The sequence below is a fragment of the Vicugna pacos genome, chromosome 6, assembly GCF_048564905.1.
Source record: "Vicugna pacos chromosome 6, VicPac4, whole genome shotgun sequence".
Classification (NCBI taxonomy): Eukaryota; Metazoa; Chordata; class Mammalia; order Artiodactyla; family Camelidae; genus Vicugna; species Vicugna pacos.
Genome location: NC_132992.1, coordinates 85,625,859 through 85,649,900, shown reverse-complemented (window position 1 = coordinate 85,649,900; position 24,042 = coordinate 85,625,859). Strand labels below are relative to the sequence as shown.

Below are 24,042 nucleotides of genomic sequence, written 5' to 3'. Positions count from 1 at the left end.
TGAAACATGCCTCTTTTATTCCTGGAACAGTAGGCGGCATTGTCATTGGCCTGGAGGAGAAGGCATCACACCTCACTCTAGCTGCAATAATACTGCATCCCATCCACTCGTCTTCTCTTTTTTGACTGAAATTCTTCAAAGAACTGCTGGATGTCCTCTCTCTTAACCACCTGTTGATGGAAAGCAAAGATTAGGAAAGGAAACATTACAGAGCAGCCATAGCTGGTGGAAACATGCACAGTCAAGTGCAGTGATGTTGCTGATGAGGGTTTTTTCAAGAGTAATTCATTATCCTATGTCCACTTCCTAGCTGAGCTCAGCTGAGCTTCGCAGAGCGCGGACTGGTCGGAGTCAGGCAGCAGCAAGAACAGCTGCTGGCGCGGAGCGGAGGCCCCACCACCAGCCCCAGTTCCCGACTCCCAGCGAGGTTAAAGCAGCGCGTATCTAACTGGGCCATTTGAAGGGCAGGTGAGAGGCAGCGCTTGTGGAACGCTGCCCGGCACGGAGCAAGCTGTCAGTGGGCGTGAGCAGATGAGAAGAGTGGCAGAGCCACACGGACACTGAGGGGCCTACAGGTCTCCTGAGGCCACTGTTCCCCGCATCACTCAGCTGTCTTGTGAACGTCCTTCAGCTCTGCATAAGCACCCACAGCAAACAAAGTCTGCCTTTTTGTTTTTTGTTTTTTTTCCTCTCAGATTTGTGCTTTCTCCTTTACTGAAAAAAAGGAACCCCAAACTCTTCCCTCTTAAAGAGTCCAAAATTAAAGGTGTTTGCTACACAAACAGAAAAATTGGCAAAAATTATAGACACACTGCTCTCAGTAAATGAAATATCTATGTTATGCACTAAAAATGAGAAAGTTATCTTCTATTTTATTGGAAAAAGGATTGAGCATCACACAAAAGTGTTTATGATGTTAGCAAAATAAAACATCAAAAATAAGAAAATAAGATGAAGGGGAAATACTGATGAAAAAGTAAACCAGGATGACCCAAAAGGAGTCCTGCTCATCCCAACAGTGACTCTGCACTACAACTGACAGGGCTGTAACAGGTAACATTCTTATTATTATAAAAGAATAAAGGTGAGGCAGGGAGAGGGAGGGAAAGAGGAAAAAAAAGAAAGCACTGGAATGCAGTGAGCAAGAGGGAGAAAGAAAGTAAGAAAGAGAGCAAGTACTTGTGTGTAAAGTGAAACTCTCCCTCCCACCGCCCAGAAGTAAGTGCCGCCCACACCCCCAAGCGGCAAGGCTGCCGCGAGTAACTGACTGGGAGTGAGATACGATACTTACTGATCCTCTAAGTGACAGGACTTTGCATTTTGTCAGTAACTCTACCAGACTGGTAGCTGACACACCACTTTCACAGGCACCAGGAGAAAGCTGCTGCTCAACAAGTGAGGAATCAGAACCCCTCACAGGCTCAAGGTGGAGAAGGCCAACACACTGAGATGGCTGCAGCTCAGAGCTCTGAGGCTCTGGGCTTAGAAATGTATGCTTGTAACGCGAACAAACAGGATTCTTAAGAGTTCCAGCATGAAGGATCTGTCCCTAGCTCGGATCACAAACAAGCTCTGAAAGGCATTAAAAGGAAATCACTTCTCTAACAAGGACATAACAGTAGGAGACCTACAGTGTGTAATTTTTAGCTTTAAGACATCCTCAAACGGTCACAGCCATCATGCAGAGCAGAAATGTTAAAGATGAACTACTTGGGTCCAGCAATATATCATTTTATTGGTTTGTCTCAGAAAATGTGTAGTTTCTAAGTGTTATTTTTTTTCAGTCAGACACAGACATTAAATAAAAGGCAGTTCATTGTTTGACAACATCTAGGCCTTATTAGCATTATCTTCTATGGACAAATACAACCAAAGCAGACAGGCTTTATGACAAGGTAAGGTGTTTGTTTGTAAAGATCTAGTTAGTAATGTCAAAAATAAACAATAAAAAAATGTTTTTCTGTCCTTTTAAATCATCACATCAGATGAAAAAATTATCTCAGACTCATAAAGAATGGCTCCTGTGATAACAAAGATCCATACACGGAAGATACATGTGAAGACTCCGGATGAAACTGTTTCAAATGTGAATAGAAAAAGACAACATATCTACTTTTTTAAATGTGATTTTAAGAGCGTGCATAATAAAATCCACAAACAGCATGGCAACCAGCTACACAAGAACAGAGGCAAGAGCACGTGTTTTGACACAGCTGAAGGACCCTGAACAGCCACCAACAGTGCCGAGGTTAAAACAGTTACACCCGGGGACATTCTTCGTTCTAGTGAGAGAAGCCGGAGGGCGCATCAAGCAGAGGAGGATGGCCTTGGCAACAGTAATGAGAGTAACTGTGGGTTAAGAACTGCTGGGAAATGGGAAGACGTCCATGGTGACAGTGAGAAAGAGACTCTAAAAAAGGAGAAGAACATTTAGGAAGGCTCGTTTAATGCCTGACTTCACAATTCATCTTGCAGAGAGGCAGCACTGTGACCCGCTCAGATATCCAGGCAGCTACAAGTTCTTCCCTCATTTATGAGAAAGCAGTCGGCTGGCACAGAGCTCTTCGAAGAAAGCAAGTCTCAGGGCATGTCCTGAGTGTCTGTCAGACCCATGGCTGACTTCATTTGTACATCTGGCTATAGCAGAGCAAAACACTTACTGTCCATAAGGACAACTGTAGGACATGAAAAGAAACATTAAATTTTGTTTTATACCTGCCTCTGGAAGATAAAAAAGTATTTTAGAAGAAAATTCCATCACAAACGTATGAGTAGTAAAGGACTAGGAAGTACTGGCAAATTCACCTGGAAGATTATTTTAAAAGAGTACACACTAGAGTTAGTGTCGCCCTTCACAGTATACAGACTTTCCTTACCAGCAAGAGAAATGTTTTAGCCCTCAAGCATAAAGTTATTTTAATATGAAAATGAATATATGCATGTATATGTATGACTGAAACATTACGCTATCCACCAGAAATTGACACAACACTGTAAACTCATTATACTTCAGTAAGCTGAATGCATGATCAAAAAAAAATTCTTTTATTCTAAACTATAAAGCTCAAAATGACAGAAAAGGGGTCTGGCTTTAATTTTTTTCCTGCCTGGTCATTTTCTCCTTCCCTTCCTTTCCTTCCAAGGATCCCTGCTTGAAGGTCAGGACCAGGAGAATCGGCATGGTTGATCCAATGGCCCTCTCCTAAGCTACTACTACTCTCTCCACGTCCCGGGTGACTGCTCCGTCCCTCACTCAGAGGGTTGGGAAGGACTCCTGATGTGACTGGTCCACTGGTGTTCCACTGCCCCTTACTGATTTCTCTTCCCTCTGCCTGCATTAAGCTCTCAGTCATCTTTTTCATCAAAGAAAATGAACATGGAATACAGTATGGAGGGGCCTCAAAATACTAAAAATAGAACTACTATAGGATCCAGCAATTCCACTTCTGGGTGTATGTCCAAAGAAAATGGAAACACTAATTTGAAAAGATAAATGTACCCCAATGTTCATAGCAGCATTATTTATAATAGTCAAGATATGGAAGCAACCTAAGTGTCCAACAACAGATGAATTGACAAAGAAGATGGTACATACACACACACACACATCCTCTATGGAACATTAGCTATAAAAACGAATGAAATTCTGCCATTTGCAACATGGATGGACCTAGAGAGAATTATTATGTTTGGTGAAATAAGTCAGAGAAACAAACACTGTATGTTATCACTTACATGTGGAATCTAAAAAGTAAAACAAACAAATGAATATAACAATACAGCAACAGACTCAGATACAGAGATCAAACTAGTGGTTACCAGTGGCGAGAGAGAAGGGGGGAGGGAAAAGTTAGGGGCAGGGGATTAAAAGGCATAGACGACTATGTATAAAATAAATAAGTTACAAGGTTATATTGTGCAGCACAAGGAATATAGCCAATATTTTATAATAACTTTAAATGGAGTACAATCTATAAAAATATTAAATCACTATGTTGTATACCCAAAACTAATACAATACTGTAAGTCAACTATACATCAATAAAAAAAAGAAAAGAAATTTTACTCAAACATACAGGGCTATGATTAAAATTATTTAACTCAACTTACTGTGCCTTCATCAGCAAATCTTTTGAGATAGTCTTTAAGTTCGGTCTTCAAGTCATTGTATTCTAAATCAAAACAACCAAAAAAGGACATAAACTTTAGATAAGCCATTTGCATTTAGAAACAAAGTATTTCTTGACCACTGACATTTAAGTACGTTAATAGTTTAAACTCTATTTTTCTTTACGTGAAATCTGTGTAGAAACTTGTTCTCAATTTCTCCTAAATTCCTTCATTTTGACATCTGGGACCCTTCTTCATTTAAAAAAAAAAAAAAAAACCTCCAAAAGCAGAGTTACCTCCACTCCAAAAAAGATTAGCTAAGAATTTTTTAAAAGGTTTCCCATCTCTTTGGAATTCTAGTGCTTGAAATACCTTGGACTTGTCAAATACTAAGTTTTGAAACTCGTACACTCACTCAACAGTTTATGTTATGTACAAGGCACCTTGAGGACTACAAAAATCTTTTAGATGCAGCCTCTGTCCTTGAAAAGCTTTTAGCCTAATAAAGGCAAAAGGAAGTTAAATAGTTAACAAATACAAGACAGAAATAATCAATGTCCATAAAGGGGCACAAAGGTGGCATCTGAGTAGAAACTGGCTAGGATAGAAATCGGTAAAATAAGTTGGGCAGGGGGTAAAAAATGTAAAAGCCTGCTATTAAGGATTTGGGAGAATTTTCCCCTCTAGTGGTTTCCTGTGAACCACTGACGCATCCTCAAGAACTGTCAGAAATATGGTATGCTTTTCTCAAAAAGATGACATGCAATGTTCAAGGAAAACTATTTCAATGGATGGGGAAAGAAATTGATTTCCCATTACTCTTTACTCATACATCTACCCTTAATCAAAATAGCATGTTATCGTTTCTCAAGCAAGTAACTGCTCTAGCATGTAATCCTGATTCAACAGTAACAGTAGCTAAGTACCCAGCAATATGAGAATTAAGCACATGTAGCTGAAGCCTGCTATGCAATTCCAAATTGAAACATCTTTGTGTTAAAACAATGGAATTAGCTGTCCTCTTTATTCATTTTTTTAATAGTGAAGGAAATGTCATCAACTTCCTGAATTTTCACACTCAAATAGTATTTACCACAAATAAGTTCCACTTGTTGGACTCTGTTCATGCTGTTAAGGGTGTCCATTAACGGGTCTCTCCTGTCAGCTGCCTGGTCAACCTTGCCTTTGTTTTCGTAAGCCAGAACTGTGTCATGTTCATCTGTCAGGAACAGGACATCTAGATCGCCATACATTTTCTTTAAAAAAAAAAAAACCAGTTTCCCCATTAGAACTGTATGTCATCCTCAGAAAGTCAACATCATGAGAATCACTAAAAATTTATTTAATTTTTTAAAGTTAATATCCAGAAAAACCCGAGCCTTTTAGCACAGAGTTGCTCAAACAATTTATTCTTTTTGCCCACATCTCTTTTAGAAATGTCCCAACTTCCCAGTAGACTTATGATTAAAGAGATCTTTATTTAAAACCACTGACTTACTGTAACTTTCAAATAATCTGTGTTTCCAAGAAAGTCTAATATAAAAAAGATAAGCTATTTTCCACTGAAATGAAGATAAGTAAATAAAAAGTATTGCATAATTCTTAATGTCTTCTATAAGCAATCAGATTGCAAATACTATTTCATAAATTTGCCTAATATAAAAAAATTTCTAAGTTATGTATACTCTAATATCAATTTCATAAACATACTTTCCAGGTGTTCTTATTTTAGACATCAGCCCACAAAACATACTAATAGTGACCTTGATCAGGTACTTACCATACAGTCTTCACAGGTACATAACTTGCTACGCCAGTTCACCGGCCAATAGGTGGCAGTGTCTTTCTTTATAAATTGCTTAGCTTTAAGCTCCTGAAGTTTGCAGCCAGACTGTGATTCTGTGCTGAGATGTTGATTCTTAAATGCTATCTGAAATTAAAATAACTTTTGAAGTGTGTTTTTTAAACTATCATAGTTTTCATAGTTTAGATTTTGTCACAGGATTTCTTTAGGCAAAGGGTACAAATGAAATCCAAAGCTATACAGGTTATTAATACTTAGAATTAGTTTTGCTTTAGTTTTATTTCTTTTATAGCTCAGATTTCATGTTACCTGGAGATCAGATTCAGAACTCGAGCTGGTACATGGTTCGTTAGTCTGCTCGGCTTTAACTTCCTTCACAGCGTCCTTTCCATGTTCTGGAACATCCTCTTTGAGGGCACTATCTTGATGAGTTCCATTTTCAGATTTGATTACTTCCTGATCACCTATTCCATCAACATTCAGCACCAATCCATCATCCTCAGCAGTTACTTTGGTTACTGTGGGTTCAATGAAACACACACACACACACACACATCCACAGACTATTAGACAGTGAAATCACTTAGTCTGATTACAAAATACATCAGAATCTGGAAAGAAGAAATCAACCTTAATCCATGCAATAATGAGAAAGGAGAGAATACTTTTTTAGATTATATCTGCCTACTCCAGAGTCAAATATCTAAACAGGTTGTTTAAATATATCACTAGTTAAGCACTTTATATGTAAAAAGAAAGGAAAATACTATAGATATTAAAAACAGAGGGACACCTCAAGCAAGGAAAGCAAGAAAGAAGGCAAAAGCTAATCTCTCTAAATACAAAAAACACTTAAGAAGCAAAAAGCAGTAGAAAGAGATTTAACTGCAAACCCAGGTAGAAAGGTAGTTTTGCAAAAACAGTAGCTTTTCTTTATGAGAAGAGGAAATTGAAAAGGATTCGTGTGGAGAGAAATATTATGAAGGAGAGAAGAGAAATGATAAGGGAACTCATGCAGCATAGTGGCACTTCAGTTTCATAGGAAATGAGGCCATCTGCTGACTGGGAAGGAAATGAACGAGGGGCGGAGGGGAACAGCTAAGAACACCCAGTGAATGGGAACTAGATTCAGGTTCAGAGGAAAGTGAGATGTGATTGGAACAAGGGCACACCAAATTTAAGAACTTCAAGACAAGTCAAAAATGTAGGATGCTGCTTGTGGTTTGTATGGTGAAGTGTTCCCAAAAGGTGACAAAGGCAAGAAATTATGAGGCCAGAGCAGCAAGTACTAGGAGTAACAACCACTTAAAAAATAAATTAAGTAACACATATAGCATTACCAGTAAAATAAAATATTTAATGCCTCAAGACCATTCATTGCTGATTAGTTGTTTTAGTCAATTTCTTAGAGTAAAATAGAAACACTAGACGACAAACTGTGCCACCACCCTCCCCAACCAATAGCACGTCTTACATTTTAAGAACAACTCATTTTGGTTCTGTTTATCTTTCAAAATCCCATTCAAAACTGCGTCCTCCATTTGCTCTAATTCTGGTCTCATCCATACTCTGCATCATACCATTTAAGAACAAATTTTGCCTTGGTAGTCTCCCAGTCAATCTATAAGCACCTCATGAAGAAGGAATAGATCTTATACTTTTTTCTGTACCTCAAAGTCCAGTTAAAAATAGTTGCTAAAAATTCCGTACTGAACATACACATTTGACAAGCACAAGCTGGTGGCACACCAACTCCACAGACACCTACCTGCCAATTGTGCAGCGTAAGCCCACAAGAAAGAACAGCGTTTCATGCACGCTTGGCACACCATCTCTTGGAAATCCCCGCTCTCAGGGGGAATGGCACCGAGATGCTGTGAACACAGAAAACCAAGTATTTTCCTCTGGATTACCAAATGGCCCCAAAACCTCATTATTTTATAAAATATTGCAATCGGACACTGGTATCTTTATAGTATATTTTAGAAGAGTAATTATAATGTAAAATATAATACAATTCCAAAAGACAAGCTCTTTTCTCTTTTTGTGAAGACAATGGCTTTAAAAGGTAAAAGCTCTCCTTACCCTTCCATGAAACCAGTCTTCACAGACTACACACTGGATCATCTCATCTGGAATCTAACATGGAAAAACAGTTCATCTGTTAATGATGATAGCAAATTCTGGGACACAAAAGTCATTAGAACTAGATGTTAAATAATTCTCTACCGATTCTGTTAGACCACTACCACCTGCCAGAAGTCGAGGGTACAGGGAGAAACAGCAATTCAAGAGGCCAAGGAAGTTCATTCTCACCAACTGGTGTTACAGGATTGCACTCAGATGAGAGCTTTGTGAGCGGTCATCAAAGCTTTCATGTCAGTTACTTAAGAACTGATTCTCACAAAACTTTATAAATAAGTAATATATTCTTATTTCATACATAAATCTAGGCCAGGGAGGTAACGCAATTGACCACTGTAGAAAAGACAGCTGGGCTTTTTCCCACACTGTGCTGCCACGTAACTTTGAAAAGTAAACGTTACAACTTCTTGACAACAGGGACAGCAACAGTTCTCTGATTTAAACAAATTAAATAATTAAATAATTAAATTCTGGCCCTAGGAAAATTATATACCGAAGGGCATAGACTATTTTTGCAATGATTTTCCCTTTATTCCTAGGTTTTCATATCTACTGATTAACATTCTAATGTTGTTCTGTCCTTTCTCTGTCATGATTTCTTAAAGGGGAAAAAAAAATGTATGTATATATAATGCAGTTTTATTCTTTCTTCTGCTTTGATCAATTTATTCATCATCTTATTTTCTGTCTTATGATTCAACAATGTTATAACACTTTACCCCATAACTTAAAATATCATTTTAAAGTTTTATCTTTGTTAACTAAAGACATCTTCAATTTGTTTCTCTATATAATATAATTTAATTATATAGTTCAATAATTATAGTTACAACTAGAAAGCAAGGAAGAAGGCAGAAAGCTAATTTTTCTAAATAAAAAAAACACTCCTTCATCAACTAATCTTTGACAAAGGAGGCAAGAATATACAATGGAATAAAGACAGTCTCTTCAGCAAGTGGTGTTGGGAAAACTGGACAGCAGCATGTAAAACAATGAAGCTAGAACACTCCCTTACACCATATACAAAAATCAACTCAAAATGGATCAAAGACTTAAACATAAGACAAGATACAATAAACCTCCTAGAGGAAAACATAGGCAAAACATTATCTGACATACATTTCAAAAATTTTCTCTTAGAAGAAATAAAAGCAAGAATAAACAAATGGGACCTAATGAAACTTACAAGCTTCTGCACAGCAAAGGAAACCAGAAGTAAAACAAGAAGACACCCTACGGAATGGGAGAAAATTTTTGCAAATGAAACTGACAAAGGCTTGATCTCCAGAATATATAAGCAGCTCATACGACTCAATAAGAAAAAAATAAACAACCCAATCCAAAAATGGCCAGAAGACCTAAACAAGCAACTCTCCAAGGAAGACATACAAATGATCAAAAGGCACATGAAAATAATGCTCAATATCACTAGTTACCAGATAAATCCAAATCAAAGCTACAATGAGGTATCACCTCACACCAGTCAGAATGGCCGTCATTCAAAAATCCACAAATGACAAATGCTGGAGAGGCTGTGGAGAAAGGGGAACCCTCCTACACTGCTGGTGGGAGTGCAGTTTGGTGCAGCCACTATGGAAAATAGTGTGGAGATTCCTCAAAAGACTAGGAATAGACTTACCATATGACCCAGGAATCCCACTCTGGGGCTTGTATCCAGAAAGAACCCTACTTCGGGATGACACCTGCACCCCAATGTTCATAGCAGCACTATTTACAATAGCCAAAACATGGAAACAGCCTAAATGTCCATCAACAGGTGACTGGATAAAGAAGATGTGGTATATTTATACAATGGAATACTACTCAGCCATAAAAACCGACAACATAACGCCATTTGCAGCAACATGGATGCTCCTGGAGAATGTCATTCTAAGTGAAGTAAGCCAGAAAGAGAAAGAAAAATACCATATGAGATTGCTCATATGTGGAATCTAAAAAACAAAAACAAACAAAAAAACAAAAACAAAGCATAAATACAGGACAGAAATAGACTCATAGACAGAGAATACAGACTTGTGGTTGCCAGGGGGGTGGAGGGTGGGAAGGGATAGACTGGGATTTCAAAATTGTAGAACAGATAAACAAGATTACACTGTATAGCACAGGGAAATATACACAAAATGTTATGATAACTCACAGAGAAAAAAAATGTGACAATGAGTGTGTATATGTCCATGAATGACTGAAAAATTGTGCTGAACACTGGAATTTGACACAACATTGTAAAATGATTATAAATCAATAAAAAATGTTTAAAAAAAAAACACTCCTTCAAATAGATACATATACAAAAAAAAAAAAACAACCCAATATAAATATGGACCAAGGATATGAAAGGACAATTCAGAGAGAAGGTTATTACAAATGTTTGATAAACTCATGAAAAGATGCATAAATCACTCATGATCAGACAAAGGAAAAATTGTAAAGATACTGTACTTCATCAGAATGGCAACATTTTAAAAGATCAGTAAAATGCTGAGTTGACAGTACTAGGGGAAAAAACACTATCACATACTATTGGTGTTTGAATCTTTTGGCAGACATGATCACAATTTTAAAAACAAATATCCTTTGACCTATCAATTTTACCTCAAGGTATCCATCTACATAAACATTTGCAGGAGTTTCTTCAGTTATATTACTGTATAAGAATGTTTACTGCAGCTTTCTTTATAATGCTGAAAAATTAGACAATACCATTCTGCTATAGAACACCTAGGTAACTAACTTATGGCATGTCAAATTATGATGTGATCAGAACAAAATAGATTTGTATTGTTTGACCTGAAAGGATGTCTATGATATACTGATAAGTGAAAAAAGCAAGCTGCAGAAGTGAATGTATAGAATTTTCACTTTTCTCCAAAAAAAAAAAACTAGAAGTTAAAACCCATATTCACTCACATGTAGAAAAAGGTCTACATATATATGTAACAAAAAGTGTTGGAGGGGAGGCATAGCTCAGTGATAGAGCACATGCCTACCAAGGTTCTGGGTTGAATCCCCAGTACAGCCACTAAAATAAATAAATAAACCTAGTTACCTCCCCCCAAGACAAAAAAAAAGTGTTAACAGTGGTTGTGTCTGGGAGGTAAGAAGGTACAGGAGTGAGGAAGAAGAAAAACTCTTTCTAAATTTTGTGTATACTTCTAACTGAAATCTTTAAGAGGATCTAGTTAGTTTGTACATCCCATTTCTTTCCTTCTAGGGATGCAAGAAGTTGAAGGTCATTTTTTGGAAAGTGTTCAGGGGAATGAAGCAAACAGGCAGGCAAAGGGGGGAGGAAGAAAAGATGTTCTGGCCTTGAGAAAGTCCTAACCAATATCATTCTCACAATACAAGAATGAGAATAGTTGAGATCTGTACTAGTTGTAGCTCCAGCCCAGATTCATAAGAAGGGATAAACCTAGAATCCTTTTACAATCCCCAAATCCTTCCTGAACAGTTAGAGGCCCAGATATGACAAGAGGCTGAGGAGTGAAGGCTAAAGATGACACAGTCCTGGTGTTAACCTCCAGGTCTCTTACCTCATCTTCAGGATCAGGATAAGGTCTCTTGCAAATGCAATACAGTCCAAAAAAGTTGTCATTGTACTTATTGCCTGAATTTATCTTTGCTTTGTCCTGAAAGATATTAATTTCAATATATATGATCTAATTTTAACTAAATATCATGCATCATGAAATTTATGCAGTCAACAAATTTGTGCATTAAATGTCTTCCTCCCAGAAACTGATCTTTAACTTTCAAAGTACAAAAGAATAGTATTCATTCCTATTAAAGGAATACTTTTTCCAGGATACTGGGAAAAAATAGAATTTATTTTCTACACCTTCTTTGTAGCAACTGGGGGAAAACAAATCATAAATATTAATTATCAACTTATGTAAGCTGATATTCACCTAGAATTTCAAAATACTTCTTAGTGTCCAGCTGTGATAGCCAAAACCCCCAGGTAACTAGGAGGTAAAAAGCTGGCAAGGAAACTCTAAAAATAATCCTTGAAGGTGGGAAAAAGCATGACAGTTCTAGCAATGACAATTGAACAATGTAAAATCTCTCATTTTTCTCTTTCATTTCTGTTATTTCACTGAAAGTTATTGTAGAAAGATAGTTTTTATTAGCCAAAAGCAGTGAAAAACTCCTGAGTGCACATAACCCATGCTCACTGTTACCAAGTTTTATTTATTCAGTTCTGAAAATGATACCCTTTACTTTAAAAGCCTTAAAGGATGAGCACAATCAACATAGTTAAACCCAAATCACTTTAGAACATACCCCCAAAACCTTTCATATTAATTACAATCTATACTGTAGGCTCTAAACAGGTTACTTAGTTTTCCAGGAAGTAAAACCTGGAATAGAGTCTAATATTGATTTGCCCATTTGCAAAGAATAAGCAAAAGAACTTCATTTTTGGAAAATACTTGGTTTTGTCCACTCAGACAAATATCAATCGCAGCTACTTTTCACACTTTTATAGTTACAGTGCTTACTTACAGGAAATAATTTGCATTCCAAATTTTTAAACTTGTTGTTTCCACAATCACAACGAAAATTTCTGAAACAAAGGAGGAAGAGTCAAGTTTAATTTTTCTTTTAAATCTAATGACTTACTCTTTAAATTCACATCATAGCGTCTTCCCTTTCAACAGGTTCTAGGATCTAAAAAGTGGCCTTGGTTGTTGTTCATATGTCCAATCCAGAATTTCCCCAAGCACATAACAATAAAAGATTTAATAACTCTAGAAATTAACATTAGAAACAAATATCTGTATCACACCCCCCACATTTCCAAACACAAATAAAATAATGGCAGAGCAGCATGAGGAGAGTTTGTACAATAATTATATTTTAAAAGGTCCTCTGGAAAAATTATTCTCTTCAATTATATTATATAAATCAGTTACATTAAATTTTACCAGTGCATGACTGCTTTGAATGCAAAAACAAAATTAAGAAAAAAAGTGCAGCTAGGAAAGAATCTAAACATTTGAAAAGCATTCAGCACCAATCTCTGACTGTTTTACCTTTTTGTGTATAGTTCAAATAGTTTATGACTCCCATGACATTCATAACTGCAAGCTAGGCAAATTCCTGCTGGTTCTTCTCCCTCTGGGGTGCAGGTACTACAGGCATATAGTGCTTGTCTCTTTACCGAGCCCTAGAAGACAGCCCCAAAATGGAAAGAGAGAATAAACTGATGAAAAATGGCAGAGTTACCTAGTACCCACACTAAGATCTGATAAATAATTGAAATCAGATTATCTGCAGTTAAGAGCTTCCTGTAAAAACCAGAGACTAATAATAATAAAAAAAAAAAGCTTATATAAAAGAGTACCAAAACACTGTTGCAAGTTTCACATACTAGTGCTTATTTTCATATAATTTTTTCTTAAAGTGATAGAAGTTTAATATTTCCAGTCAGCTGTGAATAAGCTGGTCTGCTTAATCATTTTAACACATGAAAATGTAGGAGAAAGTGTGTAGGTTTATGTAAGTGATAATCATACTTCAGCTTTGGAAAATGCTTGTGATTCCACCAAAGAGAAAATCAATGCATCAAAGGAATCCCTTTGATTTTTCAGATGTGTGCCGAAGTATTTCGAGGTTAAGTGTCATGGTCTGCAACTTTTTTCCAAATGGTTCAGAAAAAAGAAAGAAAGTATGTTATAACGAAGGGGAAGAAGATAAAACGAATGTGGTAAAATGTTAAAAAGTGAATACATGTAAAGGTACACAGGTGTTCATAATATTATTCTTTCAACTTGTAGGCTTAAAATGTTTCAAAATAAAAAGTTGAAAGAAAAACAAGCAGAACTTTTCGAAATTTTTGATAATGTTTACCCTCTTCTGGGAAGGAAGAAGATACAGGGAAGCTTCTGGGATGCTGGTAATATTCTATTTCTTGGGCTGGGTAGTATGTACTTGCGTGTGTTTTTATTTTTGTTTTCCCAAGACTTATTTATGGTTTGTGCACTTTTCCATATATTTTACTACAACAAAAAATTTTAAGGAAGTCTGTTTTATAAACCTAACTACATTTCAAAAATAACCTACATACAGACTTTGTGAGGGAAAAAAAAAGGAAAGCCAAGAAAAGGCTGTTTCCGTGCTGACCAAATGTTTTAAAATACCAGCTAACATTTAATACATCTAATACCACGTGTATGAAAAAATCTAACCCCTTGCAGCGGTGGTAACTGGTATTTGATCACAGTCCATAACACATAATGACCACAAGTATCTCGTATTCCTCCAATGTTCCATTCCACCCCCTTGGAAGGTAACCTTCTTCCTCCTACCAATTCTCACCTCTTATTAGTTTTCTTCTACCCACCTTTCTCTATTTTTGTACCTAAAAACATAGGATGAGTCACAAAACACTACATCACACCCCCTCAAATCCCTGTTCACAACATCTTCCAAATGCCTTCTCTCCTCCCCTCCGCTCCCCTCCTTTGCCAGTGCTACCTGCTGTTCGAGTTCCGTTTATCCCCCGGGGGGGGGGGGCAGACTGCAGACAGACACGGTACTTGCTTCGTGTAGCCAAAAAACCAGCTAACACTTGTCAAACTAAATTGCAAAGGAACCAGATGTCCAGAAGCCCAGCCCACAAGGGGAAATTTTCAAATCCAGAGCTCTCTCTTAACTCCGCTTTGACTCTCCCATTCCTTTCCTGATAAATACTCTTAGAATGGGAAGAGTAGGGACAATGTCTGGATTTGAGAGGTCACGGGGATGATTTCGGGGCACCGAGAAGAGACGGAAGAGTAAGGAAGGAGCAGCTGCTCCAGGGGCAAAGTCTGGAGAATCCTGGGGGGCCGGACAGAGGAAGACCGAGGGAGGAGGAGGGCTCTCCTGCATGCAGGCTGAGGAAGGGGCCCGGGAGACTAAAGGTAAAAGCGCAGCTGGGCCTGGGATGGGAAAGTCTACGACGAACAGAGGCCCCGGGCCACCACGGGGGCTCTGGCTGCGCTAGGCGGGAATAGGGTAAGTCTGGCGGGGAAGAGGAGGTTCAGGGGAACCCAGAAGAGGCGAGGCCCCGGCCGCGCGCCCACCTGTGAGTAGGAGCACTTCTCAGAGTCGCTGCCGCCCAGTACAGCGCACGCTTCATTCTCCAGCTCCTCGTCCTCCTCAAGTACATCGACCAACGATACCACTGGCTCCAGCTCTGAGTGCCGCCCAGCTGGATCCTCGGCTCCGGCCATCCTCAACTGTCACCTGGACCGCCGCTCGGCCCCGGCGGAGGCGGGAAAAGCGGCCGCGGGGGGCGGGGCCGGAGGAGGCGGGGCCGGAGTGTCAGGAACCAATCCAAAAGACGGGGAGCGAAGGAAGGGGGAGGAGCGACTTCCGACAAACGGAAGTTACTCCTCTCTCTTCTCCCGCCTGCGCCCGCGGCGGGCTGGTTTCCGTTTCCGGGTGGCGTTTTTCTGTGGCGCGCTCTTGAAGGTTAGTGGTCGTCATGGAGCTGTTGGGCGAGTATGTCGGGCAGGATGGGCAGCTGCAGCGGCTACGGGTGCCCTGTGACGCTCCGGGCGACGCCGACCCTTTCCAGGGCTTGTTGTCGGCCGTGGCCCAGATGAGGGGGCTGGTAGCCGAACTCTTCGGCTCCCTGGTACAGCCGGAAGCGCAGGACCGGATGGCTGCGGCTCCAGACGAGGCCTTGGACGGTGAGCTTTGAGACGGTACTGGAGCGAGAGGAGGGCGGGCTGGGTTTCCCGGGAAAAATCTGCTCAGAGAGCCCATGTAGATTGGCAGACTTGAAGAAATTGAGCCTCAGGGGAAGAAGAATTCCAACTAAAAATTGTTAGCACCTTCCACCGTATATGGGCTGAACCTGGGCTCATTTATCAGGGAGGTTTTTTACAACTCTTTTTTCATTTATGTCAAAAAAAAAAAAGTGCTGAACGCCTGCTACTCTATGCCAGCCATTGGGCTGAGTTCTGGAGAAAAAATGAGGTGAATGCGACTCAGTTCCAGTTCTTGTGGAACTCCGGTGAGGGGTTAGACAGGCAAACACTCTTATTAAAGAGTAGAGGGATGACCCAAGGGTCTTCTGTAACTATTGAAAACCGATAGAACCCAGGAAGACCTCAGAGAGGGCATGCCTTTTACGTTGGGTTGAAGGATGAAAAGGAACTTTTCCCAGGTGTGAAATTACAAACATGTTTGGAAGACTGCCACCTATCGCCCAATAGGAACATGTTCCAAAGGTTGGAACAGATTTCAGATGAACAGGTCTTTTAACTCTCAGGGATTGCTTTCCTTTCCCAGATTTGTAGGTGTAGTTTGAAAGTAGAAATGAGAAATTTAACTGCATTCGTTTTTTTTTTAATCTTGAATAGCTAGGTACATTTTGAATACCCTGAGCTGAAGAACCTAAGAACTAAATATTGGAATCAGGACTTAACCCCTCTGTAGAGTAGCTTAAACTGTACCATACTCTACTGTACTTCTCTTGTTTACTTCTTGTTAGTGCCAGATAATGTGAAGAAGCCAATTCTGAACATTACACGAATGTCAGACAATAGATTGTTTCCATGAGAGTGAAGTCTTGTTTCTTAGCTCCAAAAGTTCTCTTCTAATCTGTTGAAAATATTATCATTTGAGTAAGGACAGGTATAGATAGAGCTGTTTTTTTAAAAAGTGTGTGTATGTATGTGTATATATATATATATATGTATTTATATGTATATATATATATATATACTTACTAGAAAAATAATTGATGCCTGTTCTATTGGTAGTGAGTCAGTAATATCTTCATACAGGAGGACATGTTTTTGTAAGTTCAAGGAAGTCCCCCAAAAGCTTCAGTTTGAATTTCCTTTGTTAAAAGTGATAGAGGTTAAAATGACAATTTTTATCATATATGAATTATATCTCAGTTAACAAATACAAATTTTCAAAAATGTAATAATTATGAAAGAAAAGTGACAGAACTGAACACTAAAAAGACAAATAGCAGTGATCATTTTGTAACATACAGAAATATCGAGCACTGTGTTGTGCACCTGGAACTAAGTGTTGTAGGTCAATTACACTTCAGGTGAAAAAAAAAATCCTGATGACAAAAAAAAAAAGATAATCCAGTTACCAGATGTCCAGAAGACTTGAATAGATAGTTCTCCAAATAAGATATGCAAATGACCAAGAAGCACAAGAAAAGATGTTCAACATCATTGTCTTTCAGAGAGGCAAATCAGAGCTACAGTGAGATACCAATGTCATGCCCACTAGGACGGCTATAATGAAAAAGAACAGTAACAAGTGTTGACTAGGATGTAAAGAAATTGGAGCCTTCATATGTGGCTGGTGGAAATGTAAAATGGTGTACCTTCTTTGGAAAACAGTTTGGCAGTTCCTCAAAAAGTTAAACATAAAGTTACCATATGACCCAGCAATTCCACTCCTAGAGATTCCTAGTTTCACTCCTAGTTCTCCCAAGAGAACTGGAAACATGTTCCCATAAAAACAAATGCATGAGTGTTTGTAGCAACATTATTTATAATAGCTAAAAAGTGGAAAAAACACAAATGCCCATCAGCTCATGAGTGGATAAACAATGTTTGTAAAATGGAGTATTATTCATCAACAAAAAGAAATGAAGTGCTGATCGATGCTACACAACATGAATGAACTTTGAAAACGTAAGTGAAAGAAAGCGGACACAAAAGGCCACAAGTTTATGATTCATTTGTATGAAATGTTCAGAATAGACAAATCTACAAGATAGGAAAAGAGGTTAGTGGTTGCCAAGAGCTGAGGGGAATGGTAAGTGACTGCTAATTGGTATAGGATTTCTTTCTGGAATTAGTGGTGATGGCTGCACAACCTAGTGCCATCTAAATCAGTAACCTGGACACTTTAAAAGTGAATTTTATGATGTATGAATTATATCTTTTAAAAAAGTGATAGAAAAGTTATAAACACCAAAAGCTCTTTTTAAGCATACATATTTCTAATTTGATGTATGCATTGTTTTATTAATCCCTAAAGTGAAATGGTCTACTTATCAACCTTTTTATCTGTCTATATTTCTTTCAACCACTGAACCTATTGTCATACAACAAATATTTATTTTAAAAGGTGATGACGAAGATGATGCAGAAGATGAAAATAACGTTGATAACAGAACTAACTCAGAGGGACCATCTGCAAAACGGCCAAAACCACAATCTTAGCAATAGCTTTTTCGAAATTTAAAAGATTGCTCCTATGTCTTATCACAGAGTGACATTTAAGGAAGACTTGTGCTCTGATTTGGAAAGCATTTGTTTTGTTTCCCTGGGGCAGTTTTGTCAAAGAAGAAACTTTTCTGTTTCCATCAAAGAAAGATGTAATAAGTGTTTAAAAATGAATCTCTTTTTCTTGAGAAGTTTCAGACTACATAAATAAAATAGACACTTAATAGTGTTTGAAATCTGCTAAGTTGGCAACTGAATTCTTACTGTTTTCTACTTCTTAAATAACCATTGAATTAAATTGTGTGATGTCTACATCTTTTAGCTTCTGCTTCTGTTGTAAAAAATATATGTCATGGTTCATGGACAGTAGCATTTCAAAGAACTGACATGAGCGAGTGGTGAAAATTGGATATTAAATTTAAGAATGGCAGTTCTGTATAAGGAGAAGGAAAACGGGAATATACTGAAGAGAAAGGAGAGCCCTTGAGAGAGACCCAGAGAAACCTTGAATCCACACTTACATCCAATATACAGTCATCTGGAGACAATACCACTCAACAAATATATATTTAACTTGTAGTTAGGAGTCAAATGGGGTGTGCTTTTATGCTGGGACTGCTATCTAGATGAACACAACTATAAGCCCTTAAGTAAGCAATTTATATTGACTTTATCTTAGATATTTCCTCTCATCCTGTAGCCAGTCTTTGATTTTGCATGACAAAGGACCGTTAAATCCTTTATATATACATATATATATATATATATATATATATATGTATATATATATATATATATATTCCTAAAATGTATGTGTGTGTATTTCTTTTCTGCTTGTCAGTGGGACTAAGGCATTTTTTATTTACTGTATATGTTTCTTGAATCATTTAGATAGATGAACTGCAAAGAAATCAAGTAGCATGTACCTATTGAAAGAAATAGTCATAGAATTTTAGAGGTGGAAGTAACCTTACAGATTATATGATTTATTTCAGAAATAAGTCGAGTCTTATTTTGTTTGCCCTGAGTTACAGAGCTTACTGGCAGAGTTGGGTTATACACATAGCCTTTAAAAGATTACTGTGGTACTTTCCCAGTTACACATTCTGAAATCTATAGCTTATAAAGTTCATGCTATTAAGGAAACAGAATTTACACACCTTTTCATATCTTTAAAGTGTTGTTTTACTTGGAACATCAGACTTGTGCTAAGTTCTCTTATGTAATTAATACAAACTAGAAAAAGTTTTATAAATGGTCAGAAATCACCTTGTTTGTTTAGTTTGTGATAATGTCTCCAGTATTAGGACTTCAGCTCAGTTATTGACTTATAATAATCTTTTATTTTCATACAGTCCTTAAAAAAACTTACCTGTATAATTAAAATAGTTTATATTTTTAAAGTAATAGCTGAACTTTGCTCCTGAACATTTTGTTTCCTTCTTTGTTTAGCAAATATGTTTATAAAGAAGAAATGTCAAGATATTTATGCTTGTGGTCCAGTGTTTGGAGGTCTGGGTTATAGGTCTGATTGATCTTTTTCTTAATTTTAATATTGATTCTTATTTTGGTACCGTCTTCATAAGTGAGCCAGCCACATGTGTGACAAAAAAGATTCTGAAGGTTTGAAGGTCCAGTCTGAAGAACCAGCAGAAAAATGCCTTGCCTGGTTTTCTAATCTGCCTTCTAAAGGTAACATTAGTCACAGGCATTCAGGGCTCAGTTAATCTCTGAAACAGCTACAACTTTACTTTTATACAGGAAAGTCAACTCCACAGTCCTACCTAACAATAAGCTTGACGCTGTACTTAGATCGATCTTTTAAAATGTGAAACATATGGATTTTTATATGTGAAATATATGGACATATGCAAATAAATGTCTTTTCTACAAGTAAGTGCTTTTGTATCACATTAAGAAATACTTATTTTAATAGAGTTCTCTGGCCAAGGACAGGAACTTTTACTCTTTTATAAGAGGTTACTGTTGCTTGGATGTAATATTAGTTACGAAGTTTGAACAGTTTTAAAAGAATCACTTGGGGAAAAAAATTTACTTTGAAACAAGGTATGGGGGGAAAGTATGGGAAGAAATCATTTTTTCCTTCCTGAATTAGAGAGTGTTCGTACTGAGAGGATTTATGCTTCTGTATCTACTTGCCTTTCAGATCCTGGGCCAGGTGACCTCCTTTGCTTGTCTACCTCTTCTCACCCTTTAGGTTTCAATTTTAAACATTTCCTCCAGCAGAACTTCCCTGGCCTCAAAGACAATGTTAGGTCCCCATGCTGTGTGTTTCTGTGGTACCTAGCCCCCTGTGCTTCCCCCCATGTTATGAAATGTACTTTATTATAATTATTTTTTCAGCTACTCAGTTTTTAAAAAAACTTCTATTGAGGAAGGCTTGTATTTTTAAGGAAATAAAGTTTGTTTTCTTCCAAATGGGAAAATTAGTCGGAGACATCTGTGGCCCTCAGTTTATTATGTAGAACTTTTATCTAGATCCTATTTAGCATATTAAAGATATACCTTTTTCTCAGTAGAATTGTTCAATCTGTACAAATATAAAGTATTATTTCTTACATAACATACTGTAATAAGATTCTTACATAAGACACTGAAAATGTAGGCTTTTAAACTCAACTGTCAATCACTGTGTTGTAATAAAATGATTACAAGAAATTCCTATTTGAACTTACCCTCGTCAGTAGCTGAGCACCAGAGAGTTAAAAACTGTATTACAGGTTTGGAATGTAAAATTATTATGGAAATTGAGGATATTTGTAAAATAACACTTTCAGTTTTAATAAATGATAAACAAGTTTGTTAGTTTTTGTGATGAAGTTGTGTTCTTTTCTCTCTACTTAGAACATAATAAATTGCAGGTAGTTGACAGTACTTCAGTTTTTTAAAAAAATGTTTAGTGTTTTTTTAAAAACAAAAGCCATGAAAGTACTAAAAGAAAATGGACTCAATTTTTATAGTCTCAGAGTGAGGAAGTTTTCCTAAACAAGATTTTTAGGAATCCAGAAACCAGGATAGAAAGGATTAGTAAATGCAGTTATGTAATAAAGTTTCTGAACATTCTGCAAATGAGGTTAAAATGACAGAGGGGGAAAGTATTTAGTATTTTCAACAGAAATGACTAAGAACTGTTAATCCTTTTATAGCTCTTATATGTACCAGTCAGAAAAACGATAGAAAATTTCACTTCAAAGAAAAAAATTAAAACCACAATATAGTACCCCGTTTTTTTGGTTTTTTTTACTTCTCAGACTAAAAGGTCAAAAGTTTTGATGCAATATTGAGCTGGAAAGGGTGTGAACTCTATAATACATTGATGATGAGAGTGTAAAATGTTAAATATACATGCTCTTTGACCCAGCAATTTCACTTACAGAAATTTAACCAACGGCTAATAGCACACATGTGCACAGATCTGTATACAAAATTATCCATTGGAGCATTATTCTTGGTAACAAAAGATTGTAAACAACCTAAATGTTCATCTGCAGAAGACCCTAGTTAATTAAATAAAAATAGAAGCACATTAGTACAGTAATTCTGTGCAGCCATTAAAAAGACCAAGGTATAGCCCTCCATGTTGTTAAGGATCAGTCTTGAGGATATGATGTTAAATGAAAACTAGCAAGCTGTAGAAGAGTGTGTAGAGTGCTGCTAGTGGAGAATATTAGCTAGATATGCATATAATATCTGAAAGGAAAGTCAAACTGCATCTGGAAAGAGGGAATTGGGTTGGGAATGAGAGGGAGGCTTTTCATTGTATACTCTTGTTCTCTTTGCATTTTAAGAAAGCATATGTTACATATTTTTCTACACAAGCAGAAAAATTTATTGTGAAACTTCCACTTTTTAATTTTAAAAAGTCATGCTTTTTTAGCAAAGGCAGACTAGCCATATTAACAGTTTAAAACATAGTTATGTAAGTAATTCAGGGCGAAATGTAATGAATCCAGACTTGAAAAACAAAAGATCGACTTTTCCCATCTGACTACTACTTTGTTAGAAGAGGGAGTGGCATGCAACTTCTAAAGAGGTTAGGAGAGCCAAGCTAAATATGAGGTGGGCTACCGTTCACAAAAGGGAGGAGATGTTTCTAAAACTGATGGTCCTAGCCTTAACCTTCTAGCCAGTGCATTATTCTCAAAGTATGAAAAGAATTTCACAGTGCTACTGTTAACTATTCAAATTCTCGGGTGACCTTTGTGATCAGAATTGCTCTCCTTAAAGACATGGCCCAGGGAAAGTAAATGCTAGGCAGTAAGCCTCTATTTAAATCTTTTAAAAAGCAGCAGCTCACGTTGAGGCAGCAACAAGGCCTTTTTGGTTAGTTTTAAGTTGAAATTTACTCTCATGCCAAAAGCTCTCTTGGGGATAGAAGTAACTTCTAGAAACACATGACTGGTTTAAATGAGTGCTTTATAGGGCCAGAGTACCGCCCCTTGATGGCAGAGTACTGAAGTTGCGTGCAACGGCTCTACGATGTCGGCATGATACTTGCTGCATCTGTTAGGTGGCTTAGGAAACCATTATCTTCATGATTGTAACTTGAGAATTTCTCAAGGCTCTAACTACCACTTAAAACCTTGTTTGTGAATGTGGTATATGTTTTTCTTGCATCAATAAGGAAAATCCCAAGAGAGCCAGGATCACAAGAAATTTTGGCAAAAATAAATCAAGAGACTCCTTTTAAATCTTGGCCTTGAAAAGAAAATAGCCCTACTTGCTAAAAACTGGGAGAGCTTAAGAACCAAACTTACCTAAAACGTGACAAATTATGTTCTGCACTTAATAACTTTAATCTTTATTTTCTCTGGCACGTAACTAGCTTGTTTTGCAGCCTAGTGAGAAAGTTGTTGAATGGCAATAAAAATCATTCATGCAGTAAATACTGAGCACCTACTGTGTGCCAGGCACTGTTCTAGGCATTGGACACGTGGCACAAAAAATCCCTACTCTCATGGAGTTTAGATTCTGACAAAATATATAATATGTCATATGATGATAAATTCTGTCAAGAAAAATGGAGGCAGATGATGCTTAATTTTAAAAGGGGTGGTCAGAGGCAGCCTCACTGCACTGACAATTGAGCAAAGGTCTGAAGAAGGTGATGGAGCTGGTCAGGGCTAAGCATCCAGGCAGAAGTTACACTGAGCCTGGAGTCCCTGAAACACATTTTTCTGGCATGTTGCTAGAATCAGCAAGAAGACCAGTGTGGCTGGAGTGGAGCAAGGGTTGGAGGGGTTACTAGAAAATGAAGTATAACTCAAGGGCCACTTACTTAGAACTTTATATGCCATGTTAAGGACCAGTATTTATACCAAGACAGGATGCTTTTGGAGCATTTTTGAGAGGAATAATAACATTTTAAAAGCGACCCCTCACCATTTGATGGTGGACTTGGGGACTTGAACAGATTTTGCTGGGTGGAGAGAGCAGCAGCTTGGCTTTAGACAGGTTAAATTTCAGGTGTCTGGTAAGATAGCTTAGTAAATATCAAGTAGGCTGTTCGATATTCAAGTCTGGTGCTCAGGAGAGAGGTAAGGGTAGTTCTAGAAATTTGGGTACTTAAAGCCGTGCGCCCAGTTGAGATGGCAAGGGAGTAAGCGTAGAAAAAGAGAAGTAGGGCATGCCAACATTTAGAAATTGGACAGATCTGCAAGGAGGAACCAGTGAAGAGGATAGGAGAAGCTGGTGAGGGCGAAGGCAAACCAGGAAAGTATCTAAAATTGGGTTAATACATGGTAGCTG

General features: G+C 37.6%; 2 protein-coding genes across 2 annotated transcripts; one reads left to right on the top strand and one right to left on the bottom strand.

Moving 5' to 3' along the window:
• UBR7 (ubiquitin protein ligase E3 component n-recognin 7) lies at window positions 1-15,495 on the bottom strand. The gene is made up of 11 exons (XM_006208220.4): window positions 15,145-15,495; window positions 13,114-13,247; window positions 12,584-12,644; window positions 11,611-11,706; window positions 8,000-8,053; window positions 7,683-7,788; window positions 6,224-6,432; window positions 5,891-6,040; window positions 5,204-5,366; window positions 4,111-4,172; window positions 1-170 (listed from the first exon to the last, which is right to left on the bottom strand). The coding sequence occupies exons 1-11, from the start codon at window positions 15,292-15,294 to the stop codon at window positions 78-80; spliced, it is 1,278 nt and encodes a 425-aa protein (XP_006208282.1). The 5' UTR covers window positions 15,295-15,495; the 3' UTR covers window positions 1-77.
• Window positions 15,496-15,535: 40 nt separating this feature from the next.
• GON7 (GON7 subunit of KEOPS complex) lies at window positions 15,536-18,517 on the top strand. The gene is made up of 2 exons (XM_006208248.4): window positions 15,536-15,756; window positions 18,176-18,517. The coding sequence occupies exons 1-2, from the start codon at window positions 15,549-15,551 to the stop codon at window positions 18,268-18,270; spliced, it is 303 nt and encodes a 100-aa protein (XP_006208310.2). The 5' UTR covers window positions 15,536-15,548; the 3' UTR covers window positions 18,271-18,517.
• The last annotated feature ends 5,525 nt before the right edge of the window (window positions 18,518-24,042 follow it).